The 22449-nt window shown below is 52.0% G+C and overlaps 5 protein-coding genes across 5 annotated transcripts; 3 read left to right on the top strand and 2 right to left on the bottom strand.

The window, feature by feature from the left end:
* Nucleotides 1-2416: 2416 nt before the first annotated feature.
* V8C40DRAFT_253100 (uncharacterized protein) lies at nucleotides 2417-6232 on the bottom strand. Its single transcript, XM_083217527.1, has one exon. The coding sequence runs from the start codon at nucleotides 6041-6043 to the stop codon at nucleotides 3026-3028; it is 3018 nt and encodes a 1005-aa protein (XP_083069741.1). The 5' UTR covers nucleotides 6044-6232; the 3' UTR covers nucleotides 2417-3025.
* Nucleotides 6233-6821: 589 nt separating this feature from the next.
* On the top strand, nucleotides 6822-13283 carry V8C40DRAFT_253101 (leucine-rich repeat domain-containing protein). Its single transcript, XM_083217528.1, has one exon. The coding sequence runs from the start codon at nucleotides 7141-7143 to the stop codon at nucleotides 12802-12804; it is 5664 nt and encodes a 1887-aa protein (XP_083069742.1). The 5' UTR covers nucleotides 6822-7140; the 3' UTR covers nucleotides 12805-13283.
* A 1549-nt stretch (nucleotides 13284-14832) lies between these two features.
* Nucleotides 14833-18737, top strand: V8C40DRAFT_74539 (rab-GTPase-TBC domain-containing protein). The gene has a single exon (XM_083223383.1). It carries the CDS (start codon nucleotides 15096-15098, stop codon nucleotides 18252-18254), a length of 3159 nt encoding a protein of 1052 aa, XP_083069743.1. The 5' UTR covers nucleotides 14833-15095; the 3' UTR covers nucleotides 18255-18737.
* A 17-nt stretch (nucleotides 18738-18754) lies between these two features.
* On the bottom strand, nucleotides 18755-20160 carry V8C40DRAFT_253104 (ClpP/crotonase-like domain-containing protein). Its single transcript, XM_083217529.1, has 2 exons — nucleotides 19445-20160; nucleotides 18755-19362 (listed from the first exon to the last, which is right to left on the bottom strand). Exons 1-2 carry the CDS (start codon nucleotides 19759-19761, stop codon nucleotides 18846-18848), a joined length of 834 nt encoding a protein of 277 aa, XP_083069744.1. The 5' UTR covers nucleotides 19762-20160; the 3' UTR covers nucleotides 18755-18845.
* A 267-nt stretch (nucleotides 20161-20427) lies between these two features.
* On the top strand, nucleotides 20428-22193 carry V8C40DRAFT_253106 (GDP-Man:Man(1)GlcNAc(2)-PP-dolichol alpha-1,3-mannosyltransferase). The gene is made up of 3 exons (XM_083217530.1): nucleotides 20428-20692; nucleotides 20770-21378; nucleotides 21434-22193. The coding sequence occupies exons 1-3, from the start codon at nucleotides 20494-20496 to the stop codon at nucleotides 22030-22032; spliced, it is 1407 nt and encodes a 468-aa protein (XP_083069745.1). The 5' UTR covers nucleotides 20428-20493; the 3' UTR covers nucleotides 22033-22193.
* The last annotated feature ends 256 nt before the right edge of the window (nucleotides 22194-22449 follow it).

The raw sequence follows: 22449 nt of genomic DNA on the forward strand, positions 1-22449 counted from the left end.
TTTCACATCTCCACCGCTTCAGGTCGTTTTCCAGAAGCTTGGACGTCATGGTAGCCCACGTGGAACAACCAAAAAACGCCCATCAATTGACCTACGACTTGTTCTCTCACCGAGGACAAAGGGGTTGATTAAGTGGGCTTGCTCGCTCGGCATAGTCAAGCCTTCCCCGGAGTTCTAGCTTCCAGATAATCTCAACGACCGGGGCACGCCGTCGAGAGCCAGGGATTCCGGATGAGACTGCAAACTGACAGCCGATATGCAGCCCTACCTATGTCATGTCGTACGGCATTCGTGACATGCTGTTACAGCCTACATTTCATTTGTTTTGCAACGCGAGCTCACCGGTAACGCCAAGTTACCAATTGAAATGCAGACTGCATATGCATCTACGCTTCACCACCGCCGGGCAACCAGACCACTTCACTCACCCCGAAGAAGCCGGGTGACCACGATACGAATCATGGTCAACCATTCGTGAACAATTGCATCACCGACACTCCCGAAAAAAAGGAAAACAGCAAAAAGGGAGAAAACAGATGACTCTGCAAAACTCAAAAATGGGGTGCCTGGATTTCCAACAATAAGCTGCCGACTCAACGACGCCTTCTCCCTTCTCCCACGTGTGCCTCAGCAGTGCCTGACTGGTGTATCCCATAGCAACACCGCCCATCATTACGTATCCTCGAACCATCCACGTCACACATCTGAAGCTCAAGAGTCAGACAATGCGGACTCATTCATGCCGCGAGCTACGATCCCATACCGAGCGCGGACCACCAGACTTGCGGTGTCCCCGATCTCCTGGATCTAAACAGGGATCTCAATTCCATCTAAAGCATCACGCTTAGTATTTTTGTACCCCCAAATAGGCAGTCAGAGACAGCTACTCAATCGTCGAACACGTCCCTGGTTACCGAGAGGCAAGGCATCTAGACCTTGATTTCTGGCTCAGATAAGCGATCTGTGGGCACGTGGACAGACTACGCAGATTCAATCGCTTCACGACCTCTACCACGTGAGGCGTTGGTGGACAGTGTTTCCTTTTCCGTTATCCTCGTACTCGTTTGAATGCACACGCCTCGGTGTTGAGCAAATGACGTCTGCAAACCATTAATGAAGCGAGTTGGTCTCACGGGTAACCCAAGGAATCCCTTTTGGTTCATATCAAATGGACAACGACACCACACAGAATCCTCGAATGCTACTGGACGTTAATTAGGGTTAGGTTGGCCGAGACCTCTGCACAGCCCGAGGTCTGGAGAAAGGAGACAGGTCAAAAACAAGTCGGTTAGGGGGATCTGCATCTGCCAATAGAAGATGCAGCCTCCTCCTTTATTTCGTAACAGATTGCGCCCTCCCTCCTCCTCAGGTCGGATGTCGTTCCACTCATCGGTTCGTACCTATGCGACGTCACCAAGCGTTTTGCTTGCTTTAGAGTTTCACTCGGATATTTGCCTGCAGCTTATCCGGCGTGCCTGTGAGAAGCAAATGCTGCAGTCAAAAGGAGATTCTCCAATGCGTTGATTCGGATAAAGCTCTTTCAAAAAAAGGCTCTCTGTGAGTGGTTTGATAGACCAATCTCAACACATGGCCCGCGTCGATTAGGTGACATGATCCCACCACCATCCTGCTGCATTACCCGACAGGACCCCTTGCTCCCTAAGAGAGGGACACATTGGGTAGGTAGTAGGCCAAGTACGAGTATAGGCTAATCAGGTACCACCTTGGGAGGAAACGAAACAGCGGGCAGTGAGACAAGAAAGACAAACAGCAGACGAACGTCGTCGGGCCAGCAGAGCACGCCACGTTCTTTGTCCTACCGCACCCATTGGACCAAAAGCCATAAGGTCATCTTTTGGGGGCAGGGGGTCCACCGCCAGACGCAGACGCAGGTATCTGGCTATTATGTATGTACCTTTACTGTGCCTGTTGCTGGTATGCGGCGCTATTACAGCGTTCCGGGGGCTCTCTTTGCCTGCCTCTGGCCATTGATGTAAGTGAGAATTTGACCAGGTGATGGTGCTGCCGCCATTGCATCGCTGCCCATGTATACCAATGCAGAGCGTGCTTTAGCTTCGTTTGTTAGTTCTGGCTCAGCCTACCCTGGAGAAATTTGGCCGGTTGAAAAGTTTAATAAATGGTGTGATTCTGCAACGTCAGTGAGTATTGGTTTGATGATGAGAGTTGAAGAGAAAAAAACGATACAAGAGTAAAAGAAGACGAGAATAGTGAATAAGAGGACTTATAAGGTTGATGGGTGTAAATGGTATTTGCTTGTCGTCATCTTTGCTACCTCGGCAATTCTACTACTGCTAGTATCACGACATGCATACCAAGCGAGCTACTAAAGTAAGGATGAAGATGCTGACAATTAGTATTTAAACAGCGGTAGCCAAACTCCGATTGAGAAACAAAACAGTAATGTGTGTCAGACTATTCTCATCTCCGTTATGTCCAGAATATATCACAAACATATACATCAGAACAGGAATACAGGCCTCGCAAAAGACAGACAGTTTCACAACCGGCATCTAACATTCAACCCAACATGACTTCGGCGATTAAAACTATCCATGCCATCAGGGTATATTTCCCTCGTATCCACAAAGCCTACATACGACTTCTAGCTCGTTCCACCGCTCAAAAAAAAAAAAAACCATATTCATCACGAGTTCACAATTGCCTCCGCTTCAAGGTTTAGAAGCCATTGATGACAACCTTAACAGTAAAAAGCAAAATACACGTGGACTAATGTGAAGTGGAAAGAAAATAGCGAGAAATACATCACTATGTAGTACTAACCTACTATGCTATGCTATATCTGAAAACAACCTTTCCTCATACATTAAATGAGAAAAACTTCAAGCTCCAGCAATGAGTTAAAAAACAAATGATGATAAAAATAAGACAGGCGGAGACGCCGTATAAGCGGATACCGGCACGCTATGCTCAATGACAGTTGGATGATATCATGGGGGGAGGGTTTCTTGTAGGTTTTAGTGTGTAGTCGGAAGAAGGGGGTTTTTCAGAAGAATTGTGCAGCAATGTCCATGTCCATACCCATATCTATGCCGCCAATATCCATGTCGACGTCGGAGAGAGTTTCAGCCTTCTTCTTCTTGCCGGCAGCAGCCCGCACCTTTTCGGCTTTGCGGGCCTCGTCAAGCTCAGCGTCGACATCCCAGACCTGCAAAAAGTCGTCCATCTCGTTGAAAATGTCTTGCACGATGTCAGTGGGGTCGTTGTTATCGTCCCATCCGCTGCTGGTCACCTTGGCCACCCCCTTCTCCCCTCTCTGCAGGTTCAATTTAGAGCCATTGACTTTAGTCGGGCTGGCGATTTGTACTGCGGTAACAGGGGCTTGCTGGTCGGGGCTGAAGGATCCATGGCCTGATGCGGTTGGTACGTTCTGCGGTTGTGTGCCCTTTGAACGATCAGCTACAGCAGCAAAGTGGTGACTGAATTTCATGTCTCTCTCGGTGAGCGAATCAGAAGCGAGGCTTGTAGATGGCGGTGGAGGTGGTGAAACTGCTCGGTCCCTGCCTCGTGACAAGGATGATGACGTGTCCGTCTCTGACGAAATCTTCTCGCCAGAACCATTCGTCTCTTCATGCGGTAAGGGGGCCCAGGAAACTCGCTTCTTTGCTGTTGTGCTTCTCCACGCCCTGTTCTTGCTGGATACGAGGATACCATGTGATGTAGAGGCGACGCTGTTGTAGGTCCCATCTGTAAAAAAGCGTGTCTGCCGGCGAAGGACGGGAGAAGGCGACATGAATGACGAAAAGGACGTAAAGGCAAATCGCGGCTCTGGTGTGGATGGTCTCTCTGACACGGTTTCAGTCGGCCCAAGTAAATCCTCACTGGATGGCTGCTCTGTAAGGCCACTTTGTGGTGGTACGACAAGACTTTCACCGGCTTTGGTAGGTGTGAGGGTTGGATGTTCTGGCTCCTGTATAGGTGTCTGGCCATGATCATCTGCCAAGGCAGCTGCCAACTCGGGATCGGCTGCCTTTTCTAACGTGTGCGCCTCAGACATGTCTAGACCTGCATCCCCTTCTGTGGGAAGTAAAGGTTGCGTCTCAGCGGAGACCTCCTCTTGGGCAAGACTTGGTTCTGCCAACTCCAATATGTTAGGTAGCACATTAGATTGGACTGTGTTATCCATTTCTGTGGCCGAGGCGGTTTCAATCGGCAGTTGACTGGAAAGGGAGGCTGTCGAAAGGGCTGCAGTGTCGCGAGCTGCGGGCTCTTCCTGAGATTTATCCACCGTTGAATGATCGGTTTTGCAAGTTAAATCGGGAGCAGTTGCACTCAGGCTGGGCTGCGACATCGGAATACTGGTCCTCATGACTTGTGGCAAGGGATTCTCTTTGGCCTCTCTTGTCTCGACATTCTCCTTCGATTGCTGGCTATCTTCCTCTTGAAAGCAGATCGTCTTGTTTACAGCTGCAGGTGATTTGAGTGGCGATGAATGATAAGGTCGAGCAATCTTGTTGGAAGCAGGTCGCGAATTGATTCTACCATTTCGAGGACTCAAAGACTGGAGGGCGGATGATTTAGTAGGACTATTTGTCTTTGTAGGACTACCGTTGCCGGACGAATCTTTGGAAACATTGGCTGCTTCACTCTGACTAGCGGGCTGTTGTGCGTTTGATAGAGCTGTGATACTAGAGTCAGGAGACAAGTCATCGGATCCGTCAGCATCATCATATATAATTGGATGCGCCATCCGTGTAGGTGTTGCACCGAAGCGCGTGATGAATCCATCGGGGACTTTGTAGTTTGCTTCCAGTCCATCCATAAAACTATCCTCGGGATTGTGAGCTGTGCTTGCATCATCTGAAGGCAATGTAAGCTCATCAAGGTCGGGGCCGGTTGGGGTAGTTGCCCGCGGAAGTGATTGAGTACTGGCACTCGCCCATTCGTTGAATTCAAGTGGCGAACGTTCTTCCTCTGGTGCAGTGGTGTCGTCCTCAATATGAGCTTCTTCATCAGCATGACTCTCCGCGCCTAGCATTTCCAGATCTGAGAGGTCAGATAGATTTGTTGGAGCTTCTGACAAGCAGGATAAACCACTCGAAGACCGCGGGCGGCTGGGTGATTTGCTGGGCGATTGCGTTGCTGGAACTCTCTGCTTCGATGGTGTTTGCGCTGGGGACATGGAAACGGGAGATAGGGCCCTTAACAAGCTGGGCTGGGAAAATGGGGACGACAAGGAAGAGGATGGATTCGGCATATTTGTTGAAGATGCATCAGCTGATGGACGAGTAATGAGAGATTCATCATCGTCGGAGTCAAACGTATCGCCATCTTCGCTGGATAGGCCCTGCCTTGGAATTTTTGAAGTAAGCTCCCGAATATGGGAATATATCGATGTGTTTTGTAGACAAGCTTTTGCGTGTTGTTCGCTGGCACTCGTTGTTCTAGCCCGCTGTCTTGCTGAGGTGGGGGTTTTGATTTCGAGTTCTGACGATGCAACTCTACGACGCTTAGGCGATGTGCTACCCGCGCCAATTGATGCTTTTGACTTTCTCTTGCTCAGCTTCTGTAATGGTGAACTTGCTGCCCAGGAGTCGTAGCCATCTTTGGCCGGCGAAAGAGAAGTAGCATTTCCTTGTGAACGCGAACGTGGTTCAGTGAATGGTGCCTGCTTGAGACTTTCCGGACTAGGAAGAGTACATTCGGCATTTTTCAGGATCTCTATCGCATGTTTCTGGGCAACCGGAGAAGCAGACGCAGACGCCGCAGGTCGCCTGAGGCTATACTGTGAGCCTGCAGGCTGAGACTCCGGTCGACGTTGCGAATTGGCAGTGCGATTCTTAGACCGCCACGGGTTCACCCAGCCAGATTCCTCGTCGAAGGGGCCTTTCAAGGTTGCGGACAGCAGCATCGGGACTCTACCGGCAAGGAACTGCCGTCCAGCGGCCTCATACCTCAGCCTCCGCGCCTCCGCATCGTCGTAGTCTTCGTCCTCGGATCCCTCATAGTAGATGTCCTGCGGCGGGAAGACCGCCTCGCAGTAGATGGAGTCCCTCGGCAGCATTTGGGGCCGTGGCGGAGATTAAGGCATCAACGATTTATCGTCGAGAATCGATGGCGGACTGGCTGGATTTACGACACCAAGGGCGCAGGGCCAGAGACGTAGAAGGTCAACTCCTCATCTGTGTCTTGGTGGTGTCGACAATGGCGGACGCAAGGGCAAGGCACGAGCTGGTGGGAAATTGGAGGTTGGAAATGTCTTGTCGAGAAGTTGCACTTATCGCGGTCCGCACATGACGAAAGACGCGTCCCGCGCCGTCACGTGAGCTCGCGTAAAGAGCGGATCACTTTCGGGTCACTTTTGGGGGAAGCTGCAGGATGAAGATGGAGATGGAGATGGAGATGCATGGGGATTTTCTTGACTAATGTGCGTGCATGCATATGAAAAGGAGTTCGTCCTAGTTGCTGTATCTACGGGCTCCGTATAAGGAGTTCCGCTACTCCGTACATCTACAGCTACAGTTACGGTGACAGCTACAGCTACAGCTACAGCTACAGTAACCAGCTAACGGTAATGCCCGAGTTATCACAGCATCATCTTACAGTGTGCTAAAAATACAGCGCTGCCCATTTCAACTTGGTCGCAAGCTAAATGACAAGCAAACTTTGCGAGATTTCAGCTCATCTTAAAGACATGGGATCCAACATCTTGCACCGTTTTCCCAGCGACGAATGCACGTGATTTGCCTGCCCCATCCCAGTTGGCACAGCAACCCCGCCACGGCCAATTAACACCCCTGTTTTGTTTTTCCGTTTCAAGCTCGCGCATCATCGTTTCCTACAGTTTATCATGTCTCCCGCCAGAATCCCCTGCATGCGCTCCTATGCCATCACCAGGTAAATACTCGGCCTTTATCTTGTCCTTTGTCGACATTTGACCCGGCATTTCTGCCTTCTCAACCCCCCGATCCCGCCCAAGTATATCTTGTCCCTGCGCCGCCTCTGCGTGAATCCTTTTCGAGTGCGCGCGCATCAGTCGCATCACTGCCTCTGCCTGGACGCGAACCCCGCATAGAAGCTTTTCTGTATACTTGCACCCTATCTATATCTATGGCGTGAGATTCTTATTCCCTGGGTGCATCATCTCTACCGGCCGTCACCATGTCGTCGCACGCCTGGCTGGACTCGTTGACCGAGGACTGGGTGTCGGAGCGTGGATCCTCGCCCGCGCCTCTCTCCCTCGTCAGATCCTCCAAGAAGGGCACACCGTCACCGTCGCCAAAGCTCACCCCGAGTCGCATACCGCGTTGGAGACATCCTGGGGTGGTCCCGCGGGCGTCGCAAAAGAAGAGCATGACCATTCTCGAGGGCGACCGTAGCTCCGACGAAAACAACAAATCCCCCAAGAAGCGCCTCCTGAAGTTTGTAAAGGATCGCAAGCCGGCGCACAAGGGCTATCTTGAGCGCTCAGTTTCCTCGACAACAACCGGCTCCGTTGTTGTGCATAAGAATGCCCGACAGCGAGCGCCTACCACGCCGGGGAAATCCGACACACCGGAATGGAAGCGACGATTGGTCCAGGGCAAGCTTGATTATGGAGAGCAGCGCGACTTGTTCAGCTCGGCGGCCGTTGGCTTGCAGGACATGTTCAAACCGCCGCCGTTAAGCGAAGCCGGCCTCGACTCGCCATCCCCCAATTTCGACTCTCCCTCTCCCAACTTCGATTTTCCGTCTCCATTGCCCGACTTTCCATCCCCATTGCCTAGTTCTCCATCTCCCGATCGCGAATATCCACACCTCGAATCTCCCACCACTGCAGATTTATACGAAACAGATATGCCCTCAAGTCCGCCAGCACCGAGGCACCCGACGATAATCTTGGAGTCCACAGAGGAGCTCAATGCTGATGAGGAGGGAGGCATGTTTTCACCAAACGAGATCACACCGAGTCCAAGCCCTAGAAGGCCTCAGCGAGAAATAAAATACAAGCTCAATGTCGAGGATGACCCCTCGGATCTATCTACTATGAGCAACGATGGTCCTATGAATCCCTCTGAGCCCCCCACGGAAGATGAGGAAGATCAGCAGGATGGCCAAGAGGCTGAGCAAAAGGCCGAGGAAGAACGATTGAACCAAGAGGAGTCAGAACAAGAGGATTCGGAACAAGAAGAGTCAGAACACGAAGAACCAGAACACGATGGAGATGAACAAGAGAAATCCGAACAAGACGAAGGAACATCCCAAGACGATAGTTATCTCGCAATTCCCTCCTTGATTGATGGCGGATCTAGAAAAGCGAGCGGCCAGAGCTACACGAAAAACGAAGACTTCAGCCCCATCTTGATCGGCAAGCGCAGTGACGAGGACGGAAAAGTCGAATTCGCTCCCCTTGAAATGCCCACGGAAGAATTGCGAGAAAAGCTCGAGAGGCTTCAGCTCAATCAAATGATCCTAGATCCGTCACACAATGCTTCCGACAGTGCAGTGGATGTGAAGCCTACACAAAACGAAGCAGAGGATGACGAATCCTCACTTAAATACCATTTCGATACCTCCCATGGGAGCGATGAGTCGGCCGAGGGGTCCCTGCGACATCATTCCCTGAGTCCTGATTTGGGCGAGGATTGGTCAGATTTGCTGCCCGAAGACTCGATGCAAGCAAGCACGCCCAAGCAATTCCCCACCTTGCGGACCCAAGATGCTGATTCCAACCTATTTGGCTCCTTTTTCGGCACCCCGAACCTGCCTCAAGCTCCATTCCCAAGTCCTGATAAAAAGCAGATCCGCGATCCAGGCAACCGATCGAACTCGAGTCCTTTGAAACTCTTTGGACCGTATGACACATTTACCAACCAGACCTTGCTTCGGCGCATTAGTCAATTCGAAGAAGACATGTCTGGTAGAAACTCACGAGAATCCTCGCCTTCCACACCTTCCAGCCGGGAACCCAGCCAGGATGCCAGCAGGAAACGGTATGTAAGTCATTTTGGGGCTGGTGAATTGGAGGGGTTCGAATTCACAAGTGAATTGTCTCACCTGGCCGGCCAACATTCCAGCCTCCTTTCCAAGGATGACAAGGATGACAATGAGGAAAAGTCGCCGTCAGATCCTCCCTTGGCTGTCAAGGGAGCCTTAAAGCTTGTTCCTCCACAATCTTGGTTCCCTGAAGATGCTTCATTGTACGTTCGTAGGAGCCGCGGCAAGAGCAAATCTCAGACTCCTTCGGTCAACACTGGTGCTGGAAACGATTACATGTCTAGTTCGCCTGAAAGTTCCCTCACCCCCCAGGATGAGGCTTATGATCTGTCCTGGGTCGCAAAGCGAGATTATGGATCCGAAACTAAGCGACCCAGAGCGTCTCCTTCCAAGCACCCGACGCCAAAACGCCGCCGAACGCTCCACCGATCCGATGTTGCGTTTGGCAGCGAAAAGCGACTCCGCGCCCTGGGCAAGCAACGAAAGCGGTCCCTGTCCGAGTACTCGGATTCCGTCGATGACCAAGATGAGGAATATGTGTCCAGACGCGGGTCCCATTCTTCAGGTCACACTTCGAGGTCGCCCACAGAGGCCGTTTTCGGGGCCAAGGCACGTCGATCAGCAGCGAGGTCAATGCAAGAGGAAGCTGAGCCGGACACAACTGGCAAAGCTGCCGAACGCAAGCCTTCTATAAGAACGCAAGATTTTGTAGACCAGGCCGCTCAAATCATGGCCATGATTCGCAGCCAGGTTAGTCAACCAGGGCTGTCAAGCCTGGAAGAGTCTGAATTGGAGATCAAGGTACCATCGCATAACGCTACACTGGAGGAGTCCGATAACTCTACGGCAGAGCCATTCTCCCGACCACCCAGTCGGGATGGAAAGCCAATCCCCAGACAGGCGCGACAGCAAGAGGACCCCGAGGTCGTAAAACGACTCAAGAAGTACCAGGAGCTGAGCGACATGGGCGACGTAATTTCTTCATCAGTAAGATCCATGGGCCTTGCAAAAGACGCAATTCGTGCGGCCAAGGAGGTTGAACGTATGGTTGATCGAGCCAGCCGTACTCGGACCAATGGCCATGGCGGTGGCGGATCGAATTCTGAGTCGGCAAGCGAAACGACAAGTCCAGTTCATGACTTGTTTTCTAGCACATCTGGTCGCTCTACCAGCCATTTGTTCCCCACCTCGTCGTCCAGAGGCTCCGAATCACGCAAAGTCATTGCTCCCGAGAGTGTTTCGCACCTGATTCCAGACAAGATTGGCGGCATGTATTTGGACAAGCAGAACAACATTTGGATAAGAAACAAAGAGTCAAAGGATTCTGTAACGTCCCATGCCTCAGGATCTGACGAGAGCGAGGAAGATCCATTTGCGAACATTCCTGATTTGTCCGTTGATATGACGGAGGAGATGCAGCATCTGAAGCAAACTCCTCGAGGCCAGGGCGTGGCAAGCAACAAGGACAGCACCTCTCGCCCGAACTCTGCCCAAACACATTCACTTAAGAGCTATACTACTCTGGCGGCTTACGAGCCCCTCGATCCTGAGGTAGCCGAGAGGGCTAGAGGGGAGATTGAGAAGCTCGATGCTCAACCTGGAGATGGTTCTAAAGCTGCAGAGGAGGCCGGCAAGGGTTTGCACGTTCTCAAGGCCAAGACAAGTAGCGATGGATTGTCTTCGAAGCGTCGTAATATTACGATTTCCTTTACATCGCCCATTGCTTCGATTATTCTTGGCGTGCTGCCTGAGGATATAGAGGGTCTGGAGGACGATCCAGTGCCGGGCGAGTCGTCCGAATCGCCTCCTCTTCTCCAAGCTCAATTTAGCGGCGCTAAAGGAGTTCAAGGGACTTTACGAGCAATCCGTGCTTCGTCGTTGTCTGGATCCAAGTTTACACCCAGGCCAATCTCACGGATAGAGGAGCGGGATGAAGAGAGTACCGTGGAGCTGTCGAAGGGCCAAAGTCAGAGTCAGAGTCCAAACCAAAGCCAAGATCAAAGCTCAAGTCAAACCCAAACTCCAGCACCTCCCCAGCGCCAGCGTCAAGTCAGCTACCTTGGCGACAATTCAATGTTGAGCCTCAAATCGCTGGAAGGGGGCTCAGGCTTTGGTTTTCTTACGGCTACTCCCAGCCCAGCGGCCCATGGTGTCTCGCTGAGGGCTGACGACAGTCTACTGATTGGCCGAAATGTGGGAAAGCTCTCACTGAGCCCGCTCTCAGAATTTACAGTGAACCACGAAGACAAGTCATTTGGGCTTGAGGTCAGCTACGTTATGGGACCCAAGCGATTGGCAACAGGCGATGGTTCGAAGAAGGTGCTGTCCATGACGATACGAGACCTTGTGGAAAAGCTCTCCGAAGCCGAGCCGAACGAGCCGTTCTGGGATGACATGACCTCTCTCACCCTCCAGGACAAGCAGCTGACCAGCTTGCACATGCTGAATGAGTTTTGCTCCAAAATCACGACATTGGATGTGTCGAAGAACTCGCTGGCGCATCTCGAGGGCGTGCCCGAATGTGTGCGACAGCTCAAGGTATCCGACAACATGCTGACGGAGCTCACCTCATGGGACCATCTCATTCATCTGCAATATCTGGACATTTCCAACAACGAAGTTAAGAGCTTATCGGCGTTGAAGAGGCTCATCCACTTGCGCAGCTTGCGTGCAGACAATAACCTGCTAACAACTCTTGACGGACTGGACTCTCACGATGGACTACTCACCTTGAGGGCACGCAACAATCTAATTGAAGAGCTTGATTTTACCGGCATTAGTTGGGAGCGCTTGACAGAACTCGACGTGGCCTCGAATAGTATTTCATCGGTCCAGGGACTTGAGCTGCTGCCTGCGCTTTCCCAGCTGGACATTTCTGACAACCAGCTTGAGTCACTCGTGTTTGACAAGGCCAACAGGACGTTGCGGAAGCTTGACATTAGCGACAACCACCTTGAATCATTGGATATTCGACACCTCAGCAGCTTGCAGACACTTCACGCCGACCGAAACTGTCTTAGCCACCTCTCCGGCTTCCGCTACGTTCGTCGGTTGGACAGCCTCTCCCTGCGCGAGCAGCAAGGTGAGGTCCCGCTCGAGTTAGATTTCCTGACAACTGCCTGCGAGATAAGGAAGCTGTTTTTGTCTGGAAACTACCTGGGAACATTCGAGCTGAAGGCAGACTTTCTCAACCTGCAGCTGCTTGAGCTTGCAAGCTGCGGGTTGGAGGAATTGCCTGATGAGTGTGGCCAAATGATGCCCAACTTGCGTATATTGAATCTCAATTTCAATGCCCTAAAGGACCTATCGGCCTTGCGATTCATTCCGCGACTGAAGAAGCTGCTTGTGGCTGGGAATCGGCTTTCGGACACAATGGCAGTGACGGAGCTCTTGACCGACTTTCCTCATCTCACAGAATTAGATCTGAGGGATAACCCCATTACTCAGGGTTTCTATCCTCCAGTCCAAATGCTCATCAGCCCCGATAACATGGGCAGCGCTGACTCCTTTATGATGCCGGATGCGGACATGGAGAGAGATAAGACTTTTGCAAGGCGCTTAGATGAGACTACAAAGCTACGTCGCCGTCTTCACGAAGTGGTTTATGTTGCTAGCTGCAAGCGCCTCCGCAGGTTGGATGGCCGCGCCATTGTTAGGGAGAAGACGCTGGCCAAAGACGTTTTGCTACAAAGACTCATCGATGACGGGCTTGTACCGGACCTAGAGGACACTTTGATTGCTGAATCGGAATCCGCACAGCAGCAAAAAGAAACGGCGCCAACGCCTTCACTCAGCACAAATAGGGGGTTCGCTGGAGAAGCTGGCGGACGAGCGAGCCGCAGTCGGTGAAACAAAAACACAAGAGCGTGTTGTTAATAAGGCACAAGATGATGTGCAAAGGGGCATAAAAAGTAATGATAATTTCTGATTTTTTTACGACTGGGCGTTTTTGGGGATATCCACGAACAAAGGTTGCGTCTTGGATGTCATGATGAAGGCAGGACGGAGAGCCAAGAGCTCAGGCGGGTGGCGTTTCTCTGTTTTTTTCTTTGTTTTCAAAGAGGATTGGCACAAGGCCGGAATGCAGGCTATGAATTTCTTGCGCTTTTTCTCTTTGTTCTTTTTCTTTGTTAAAAAGCAGGACTCCCTTTTTAGTGTTTCCTTTTTTGGTCAGATCTTGTTTCGATGGTCTAGGAGTTGTAAGAATACGGAGGGAGAGGGTCACAAATGATGATATCCATACTATCAATTTTTAGTTATTTTTTAGGGTGCGTTTCGAGCGTGCGCCTTTTCTGTTTATGACTCATAGAATTTTTTATTCTTTTTTATTTTCTTTTTCTGTGAGTGACTGGATTTTGTGAAGCTACTTGTTTTTTTGTAATCGTGTCCATGGGTGTGATTTGTCGTGTGTCAAGGGGCGTTTTGGGAGGCAACAAGACGCTAGGCAGTATAATGCAGTGCGTGTTACTGCGTTTCAAGTTTGTGAGGCGGAAAGGGAATGAATGGATTCCAATGGGAAATGGATTACAAAAAGACCAAAAAATTGGAAGCTACATAGTAGGTAGTAAATACTGTACAATGGAAAGCTCCATTAGTACGGGGGCCTGGGAATCACATGTTACTGGAAATGGTAGGTGGTTGCATTTTCTGAGCTTGACGCAGCTTATTTGGCGTACACTTGCTGTGGGTTTGATAGGCGAAAGGCAAGGGAGGGATATGTACATGTACATGTAAGCTGCCGGCTGGGCTGGCATTTTTTGGTTAATTGGATGCGTTAGGTTGGGTTTCTTTTGTGGAGTGGGAGGGAGGAGTGCATGAATGACTCTGCGGTATCTTTGGCGTGTGAATATTGAAGAGTGGTGAGATTGATTGGATGAGTGAGTTTGAGAGTTGGCTGTTGATGGAGTGTATTTGATGCTGTTAGGGGTCGAGTTGAGAGACCATGAGAGGTACTTGTGAGAGCTACTATATTTACTATTAACACGAGGATATAAAGTACCTCGTAGTAGTAGGCAGCAGTGGAATGTTTTAAAATTGAATATCTTATTCTCACGCGGTGGCCCTAAAAGAGCTGCAGCATCGTGTGAATCGGTACCTAATGACGGGAGTAATATCCAATGGAACCATGGAAAGCAACAGGCACCAGCACGCATTGAGCCTTTGGGCAGCTGTTTTGGGCCTCAAAAAACAAAACAGCTCAAGCTAACACTAACATTAACATCCCATTGATCCCGTCTCAGCTTTTGATTGCCGCCCTTGATGCCAATCCCCGTCCAATTTATCTTAAGCGAGTGCCTCATCTGGCCTAAGCCCGCTAATTCTAATTTTTCCATTTGCCTGGCCGCATGCAATAATCCATGTAAATTTGATCCAATCTTTTTGGGGGCGCTCGTGACGTCTTGTCAGAAGGAAAAAAACCGCTGATGGGACACAGACACAGACAGGCGCCATGCACTGAGTGTCATCCGTCCGTCCATGATTTTCGCCCCTCCCCGCCGCCGTCTGAAATGACAGCACCGCAACCTCACCTTTTTTCCCTACCTAACTCTTGCATTTCTCTCTCCCTCTCGCCATCACACGAAATCTGGTGCATTCTTTGCCAGCTGCCAACTTGAGACATTGCCATTCATCGTTACAAACAAGAAACAACACGCACAGAGAGAGTCTGGGATTTTCTTCATTTTACCCTTTGGATCTAGCGGCACTATCGAATTTCCAGTAATTGCTTGCACAAGCTATCCAACTATCCTGGACCCTGGATCGGCCGCTAAGGCTTCCCCCCAGTAAAAGAGGCGACAAGCACCGCAACAGCTTCTTCCCCCGTCCATCGTTATGCCCCTCGGCTGTGTCTAGGGTTGGGTTTTTGGGTTTTGCATTCCTCTGGGGTTTTTTGAGTCACGTCAGCGCTGCTCTTTTTTTGCATCATCTGCTTGTCGCGACACAAGGTAAAGACACTCTGACAAAGGCGGAGAAAAACGACAAGATCGACATCGACAAACGTCATCGACTTCGAGAGCGGTAATCGACCAGCGAACAAGTGACTCGACTCGACTCCGACAGAGACACACAAGAGTCTGGGTGAAAGAGAGAGAGAGACTCAGAGACAAGACAGACGGGAGCCTCGGTGCTGTTCGAGGAGGATGGACTTGTCCGACTCCGTCCCTGTGGCTCCTCCGTTAGAACGATCCGTCTCGCAGCAGAGCAACGTCTCGTATCGCTCCCATCGCAGCATCCGCACTGGCAAGAACCGCGCGTTCCTCAACCACAACCATCACCACCTCAGCAGCTCCGCCAGCAGCATTGCCGAGAGCGACAAGTCCCTCACCAGCTTCCCCAGCTTCTCGCCCGAGCTGCCCGGCACCGACCGCTTCGGCGATGACAACGCGGACCACAATCAGCTGCACGCCGCCATCCGCCAGCCCGACAGGACGGCCCGCGTCAAGGAGCTGAGCGGCGTGGGCTCGTCCATCGTCGACAGCCTGACCTGGCGCAACTCGGCGCGCGAGGCCCTGTTTGAGGATGCGCCGCTGTCGCAAACCGTCCCCGGTGCGCTACATAAAGCCGATGACAAGCATCTGGAGCGACTGATTGCGAGACACGGCGCCGTGACTCTGGTGAGGCAGATTGCGGGCGACCTTGCGCAGAGAGACGCACAGATAGCGACTCTGCGGCGGCGGGCGGATGAGCGCGAGAGGGCGCTGAGAAAGATTATACGCGAGTGTGGACTGTCCAGCCTGGAGCTGGAGACGAGGCTGCGGGTGGTGGAGGCGGAGCTGCGCAAGAATGGGCACTTTCAAAGAGATGGCGGAGGGCTCAGTGATTTGATGAGCGACGCCATGCGAGATACGGTGACGGAGAGTTCGGGCGCCACCAGCAGTACGATTCGCGCGCACGCCAGCAGTGTCCCCTCGGCCTCAGGTGGCAGTCCCGAGAACACCAAGGCTGGCACGGTCAAGGGGTGGAAAGACTTTCTCTGGGGTGGTACGTCGAAAAAGACATCGTCGTCCAACAGGCCTACGGTGATACGATCGCACTCTAGCCTCGGCCAGCGACCACCGCTACAGGACGACCTCTTCGACCCCCCGACGACTCCGACGACCCCTGGCCCTGGTCAGATTTCCAGCCGGCCGTCTAGCATACACTCGGCCAACACTCCGGAGCGCAAATCAATCGCGAGCTTGACGCTGAGGCTTGTGGCTGGCGGCGCTGTTGCAAGTCGAGAGGCAGAGAGGGGACGTGCTGCGAGTAGTGCTGCCCGGACGGAGACGACCAGGGCCGCATCGGCTGCTAGTAACCAGACCAGTCGTTCATCCCGAGCCGTGTCTGTTGCCGGAGGTCCCAAAGCACTCATGGCCATGGGGAGATCCACGCCGACTGCTGCCTCGGCCAGCGCGAAACTGCAGACTCAAGAGGTGCGAGGGAGCGGCTCGGGAAGCTCGCCTGGCGGATCTACTCTGCGTCCGGATAACTATGGACCTGTCGAGATGGACGCCATTCTGCCTCCAGAATCTCAGCCTCCGACATTAACTCAGATGTACAACAACTATCCCAATAGCGAATATCTTACGGACCGATTTGGCTTCATCTACGACCAGCGGCGCAAGAAGCGGCAACGAGAGGCTTCGCAAATGGCCCAAAACATCCGGAACGGCGATCGCAGAGAAATGATTGGAAACGGCAACAGGACGGGCATCTCGCCTAATATGCTGGGCGATCCGCCGAGCCCCAAGATGAGCGTGTCTAGTGACCCCCGGCCTGGGAGCCCCAGCTCTCAAGAGGAGAGAGCCTCGGGCGAAGAAAAAGCGAAGCGCTGGCAAGACTACCTGAAGATTGCGACGTTTCCTACAGAGTTGCTGAGCCACACGCCTGGCATAAGTGCCACGGCCGTGTCTGTGACTGAGGGTACTGATGATCGAGCTAGTACTACGTCCAGCCAGCGGCTGGTTGAGCGCTCAGCCCGATCGCCTGCGATAACGCCGACGGAATCAGGACTTGTTCCCTTGGCAAGCACTACGACAGCCGTTGACAATGAGACTACGGTCACCCAACCACCATCAGAGCAGCAGGACTCGACTTTTGGAACCCTCGTCAAGGAAGATGCTGAGCCGGTCAAGCTACTTCTTCAGCAGCTGAGTGACTTGCACGACTCCCTCCAGCGGGACAAAACTACCCAATGGAATGAATTTCTGCGTAAAGTCAGGGCAGAAAGGCATCGTGAAGGCGAAGCTGCCATAGCTGCAGCCACGGCGGCGGCAGAAGCTCGGTTTGAGAGTCCAGGCATCATTCTGCCGGAGGCCCGGGTTGCAGACGGCGAAATGATTGGCATCTCTAACCTGGGCAACAAGGGCAAGGTCGGACGGGCCAAATGGAATGGATTCAAGACGTTGGTGCTCGGCGGTATCCCTGTGCTGTTCCGCGCAAAAGTGTGGTCCGAGTGCTCAGGGGCAACGGCGCTGCGAATCCCCGGCTATTACGAGGGACTGGTCTCTCAGAGCGGCGAGGACGACGATGCTGCGGTTGTGAGCCAGATCAAGATGGACATTAACCGGACGCTGACGGACAACATCTTTTTCCGAAAGGGCCCTGGAGTGCAGAAGCTGAATGAGGTGCTCTTGGCATACTCGCGACGGAACAAGGACGTGGGTTACTGCCAGGGGATGAACCTGATTGCGGCCAATATCCTGCTCATTACGCCGTCAGCGGAAGAAGCCTTTTGGATTCTGGCGTCGATTATCGAAAACATTCTCCCTCACGGCTACTACGACCATTCGCTGATATCCTCGCGGGCTGACCAGCAGGTTCTTCGACAATATGTCCGCACGGTACTCCCCAAACTGTCAGCGCATCTCGACTCTCTGTCGGTTGAGCTCGAGGCTCTGACATTTCAGTGGTTCCTCTCTGTCTTTACGGACTGCCTGTGCGCTGAGGCGCTCTTCCGTGTGTGGGACGTGGTGCTGTGTACCAATGACGGGAGCACGTTTCTCTTCCAGGTTGCGCTGGCCCTGCTCAAGCTCAACGAAAGTAATCTATTGCAATGCGACACGCCGGCGGGAGTGTATACTTATATCAACCACCATATGACAGAGCATGCCATTAGCATTGATGGATTGATTCAGGCGAGCGAGGGGCTGAGGAAAGTTGTTCGAAGGGAAGATGTTGAGCAGCGCAGGGCAAAGGCGATTCAAGCTGAGAAGGATATGCACGCTGGCTCGAACAGGGCTGATGCAGATACTGTATCGACTAATACGGATGCGACGGAGACTGGAGACGCTGATGAGGGCGACGAGGATTCAAGCTGAGGAGTTATGACAGTGGCCGTGGAGTGATGTGGATATGCACGCACTGCATGAATGGGGGATATAAATTGATTCGGGAGTAAGAAGAGAGATGAGCGAGTGTCGGGGAGATGAACTGCTGTATACGCAGAAGCGTTGTCGGTGTTGGAATAGCGGAGGGGAAGAGAAGGCAATGTAGCGTGTGAAGTCAGGGTTGGAGCATGTTGAATATGATACCCACCACAATGTAGCCAATGCTGCTTTTTCCTTTTTTCCTTTTTTTTTTCTTTGTGTCTATCAGTTATACTCTCTCTCATTAGATTTGTCATTGGTTTGGGAGTGTAAGGGGTGGAAATATTGAATTGTTTTTTGTTTGGAAGGGATAGACTCTGGACTGATAACAAAATGGCTGGGGCTCTTACGCGTCTGAGTGTGTGTGTGAGTATTGAGGGAGAATCAAGCATATTAGACAGGAATACAAAACGCAAACGACACAAGCTACAATGATCATAAGTTGGATTGCCTTTATACAGTGATGTCTGGTGTTATTCATTATACAGCCGATATATGGCCTTTCTAGTTTATGTTAGATATTTTCGTTACTCTCATATTCTCTCACAGCTTCGCCTTGTTATCCTTACGCCACTGCTCAACAAACACCTTTCCAAACTCCTTCCTCTCCGCCGCAACCCTCTGATCATTCGCAAACCTCTCATTCTCCGCCTCCAACCCAGCGCCCTTCAACTCCCTCACCAAATCCTTATAAATCTCCGCTTTAATCGTGCCATACACCCCCTTCTTCGGCTTCTCCAACAAATTCCTCTCCGTAATAAATTTGATCGCGTCCTCCACCCCGTTGGGACACAATCCGTCAGCGAGTCCGTCGGCGACGGCTTCCGCGCCTGTGAAGCGGTGGCCTTCGAGGGCGACTTTGCGGAATATGCTGTTGGAGGGGAGTTTGGCGCGGAAGAGGGATGCCATGGGGGGTTGGAGGGCGGCGCCGAAGAGGACTTCGTTGAGGCAGAGGAAGCCCTTGGGCGATGGGGCGAGGCGGTAGTCGTGGGCCATGGCGAGCATGAGGCCGCCGGCGTAGGTGTGGCCGTTGAGGAGGGCGAGGGTTGGCATTGGGAAGCTATGCGTGTGTTGATGAGCGTGTTAGTTGATTGGGTTATATATATGTATAGAGAAAGAGTTTAGAGGGAGATTTCATTTACGTTAGGAGTCGGTTCCAGACAGAGTAAAACAGGGCCCAGAAGCCCGGCGTGTCAATGGCATGCTGCAGGTCGAGGCCGTTGCTGTAGAACTTGGGGATGGCGCTGGTGGTGATGAGGACGCCGGGCGGGTGGCCGCCGGACTCGAGGAGGTCGAGGGCGGCGAGGAGGGCCTTGCAGACTGGCGTGGTGAGGCGGTTGTCGGGCGGGGAGTTGAATGTGAGGAGGTAGATTGCGGGCTGGGGCTCGGTGACGGTGATGGAGCCGCCGGGATGGGGGCCGAGGGGGGGGATGGGGACGGTGAAGAGGGTTTTGGACATGTTGGATATGTGAGTGTTGTTGGTGATGAGATGTAGATGAAGATGGGATGGAGATGACGGAGATGGAATGGAAGGGGATGAGTGAGTGTGGAGATGGAGACGGGGTCTGGGGTATTATTATATAAAAGAAGTTAAAATAAAGTCATATGTAAGATTTGTCTTTTTGACAGTTGATGCTGACGATGAGAAAAGGTTGAAATGTGAAAGGGCGAGACGGCAACGCGGTAAAGCCGTTTACGTGATGAGCCTCGGCATCTGCGCGCCGGTATGGGGAAACGGACTTGGGAGTTAGCTGGGGGAAACTTTGGCTGGTAAGGCTGATGCTGTGCTCGGGACAAATAACGGCATGCGGCGGGATGTCACAAGAAAGAAAGAAAGCACTGGACGCGCAAATCCTACATGTACTTTGGTTTCGGTACGGTTATTGTGATTATTAAACACGGAACGGCATGTCATTTGGATGGGGCTGTTTTGTTATGTCAGTCACATGTGATTTGATGGATTGATGGATTGAAGCTCTCTCCAATAATGGGGTCACTCTGGGTACGTACTGCATCAGCTAGACATTCTCCACTAAGCTATCTCCAGCCTAGCCCCATCTACCCCACAATGTTCCTGTTACCAGCTGTTTGAAGCTCCTCCAAAAAAAGCTCCGCAACTCAACTTGTCCACTTCTCGCAGCTTCAAACTCCAAACCAACGTCCCTCCGTAAACACAAACCTGCTGCCCGCCATGTCGCCGCCGAGAGACCTGAACCCTGTCTCGGGCACGCCTCAGGGCACAGTCGTGTTTTTCCATCCGGACTTGGGGATTGGCGGCGCCGAGAGGCTGGTTGTCGATGCGGCGGTTGGGCTGCAGGAGCAAGGGCACCATGTGGTCATTTTCACAAATCACTGCGATCCGAGCCATTGCTTTGACGAGTGTCGTGATGGTCAGTAACACAAGCCATCACTGAGTCTATATTACACTCTTCTTCTCAGAGATATGAGCTCACAGAAGATTCTACAGGCACCCTCGATGTCCGTGTCCGCGGCGCATGGCCCATCCCCATGTCCATCCTCAACCGCCTCACCATCCTCTGCGCCATCCTGCGCCACCTCCAGCTCCTCGTCCAAATCACCCTCTCCGGCGAACTCCAAGCCCTCAAGCCCCGCGCCTTCATCGTCGACCAACTCTCCGCCGGCCTGCCCCTTATGCGCTTCCTCTACCCCGACACGCCGATTCTCTTCTACTGCCACTTTCCCGATCTCCTGCTCGCCCAGGGTCGGCAGTCGGCGCTCAAGAGGCTGTATAGGGTGCCGTTTGATTGGATTGAGGAATGGTCTATGGGATTTGCGCAGGCGGTGGCTGTGAATTCGGAGTTTACAAAGGGCGTTGTTGCGAGGACGTGGCCGAGGTTGAGGGAGAAGGTGGATACAAAGGTGGTGTATCCGTGTGTTGATACGACTGTGAAGCAGGATGGTGCTTCAGCTGAAGGCGATGCTTTTGGCAATGGCGACTACAAGATTATTCTCAGCATTAACCGGTTTGAGCGAAAGAAGGACATTGGGCTGGCTGTCAAGGCGTTTGCTGCCATTTCCGAGGAGCAGCGGAAGGGACTTCGTCTTGTCCTAGCAGGTATGTCACATATCTCCCGCTATCTATGTTCCACCATAGGATTAATCAGTTGTAGGCGGTTACGATCACCGTGTTGCCGAAAACGTCGAATACCACGCCGAGCTCCAACAACTCGCCTCTTCCCACTCTCTCAACCACCACACCGTCACCTCCTTCGACGCCGCCTCCCTTTCTTCGATCCCAAGCGATGCCTCCGTCCTCTTCCTCCTCTCCATACCAAACTCTATCAAGACATCACTCCTACGCGCGGCTCGCATCCTAGTCTACACACCCTCCAACGAACATTTCGGCATTGTGCCTCTTGAAGCCATGCTTGCCAGAGTGCCCGTTCTCGCCGCCAACACGGGTGGTCCCGTTGAGACGATACAAGATGCCAAGACAGGCTGGTTGCGTGACCCTGAGGACGTAAATGATTGGTCCAGCGTTATGGGCAGCGTACTTGACATGGCTGACAGTGATCTTCGTGAGATGGGTGCTGATGGCGAAGAACGTGTGCGATCTCTGTTTGGTCGCAAGAACATGGCTTTGCGGTTGGAATCGTCCTTGAACGAGATTCTTGCGAAAAAGCTTACTCGGCCGTCATTATTTGTCCCTGTTGCGGTCATTGTTTCTTTGGTATTAGGTGCATTAGCTGTCTACGTGCAGTTACACTAGGCATACTACTTTTTGGTTTCGTTTGCATTTTGTGTTAAATACGGCAATTTCAAGGCCATATATGGGATTTTTGAGAAAAGGAGAGCGATTGATAGATACCTGTAAGATCAAGAGACTGATAGATATAGACTGTTTTGTGGGGAATAAACACACTTTTCATCATCTTTGACTGTTTCAATTATAAATACGAAGAAATTTGATCGAGCACTTACGCTTGGAAACTGACTTATGTATATGTATGTTCTCAACGACCTGAATGACCTGAATCATGGAATGAGTTACTATTTCCTCCCATTGCCATCGCTTGCCCCCGTCCATTTATACACTCGACACATCATACAGCAATTCAAAGTAGTGCAGATATCAATACCTTAAGCTGATTTGTTTTCTTGACTCAAAATCTCCTATTTGCTATTT

The sequence above is a fragment of the Trichoderma camerunense genome (assembly GCF_050948025.1).
Source record: "Trichoderma camerunense strain CBS 138272 chromosome Unknown V8C40scaffold_17, whole genome shotgun sequence".
In the NCBI taxonomy this organism is placed as follows: Eukaryota; Fungi; Ascomycota; class Sordariomycetes; order Hypocreales; family Hypocreaceae; genus Trichoderma; species Trichoderma camerunense.

Excerpts from the sequence above, each read along its gene's own strand:
- V8C40DRAFT_74539 (XM_083223383.1), top strand. The coding sequence starts at position 15,096 with ATGGACTTGTCCGACTCCGTCCCTGTGGCTCCTCCGTTAGAACGATCC.
- V8C40DRAFT_253104 (XM_083217529.1), bottom strand. The coding sequence starts at position 19,761 with ATGTCCAAAACCCTCTTCACCGTCCCCATCCCCCCCCTCGGCCCCCAT. Across the intron at positions 19,363-19,444 it reads GTCTGGAACCGACTCCTAAC|CTTCCCAATGCCAACCCTCG; the intron begins GTAAATGAAATC and ends ACACACGCATAG.
- V8C40DRAFT_253101 (XM_083217528.1), top strand. The coding sequence starts at position 7,141 with ATGTCGTCGCACGCCTGGCTGGACTCGTTGACCGAGGACTGGGTGTCG.
- V8C40DRAFT_253106 (XM_083217530.1), top strand. The coding sequence starts at position 20,494 with ATGTCGCCGCCGAGAGACCTGAACCCTGTCTCGGGCACGCCTCAGGGC. Across the intron at positions 20,693-20,769 it reads CTTTGACGAGTGTCGTGATG|GCACCCTCGATGTCCGTGTC; the intron begins GTCAGTAACACA and ends AAGATTCTACAG. Across the intron at positions 21,379-21,433 it reads ACTTCGTCTTGTCCTAGCAG|GCGGTTACGATCACCGTGTT; the intron begins GTATGTCACATA and ends AATCAGTTGTAG.
- V8C40DRAFT_253100 (XM_083217527.1), bottom strand. The coding sequence starts at position 6,043 with ATGCTGCCGAGGGACTCCATCTACTGCGAGGCGGTCTTCCCGCCGCAG.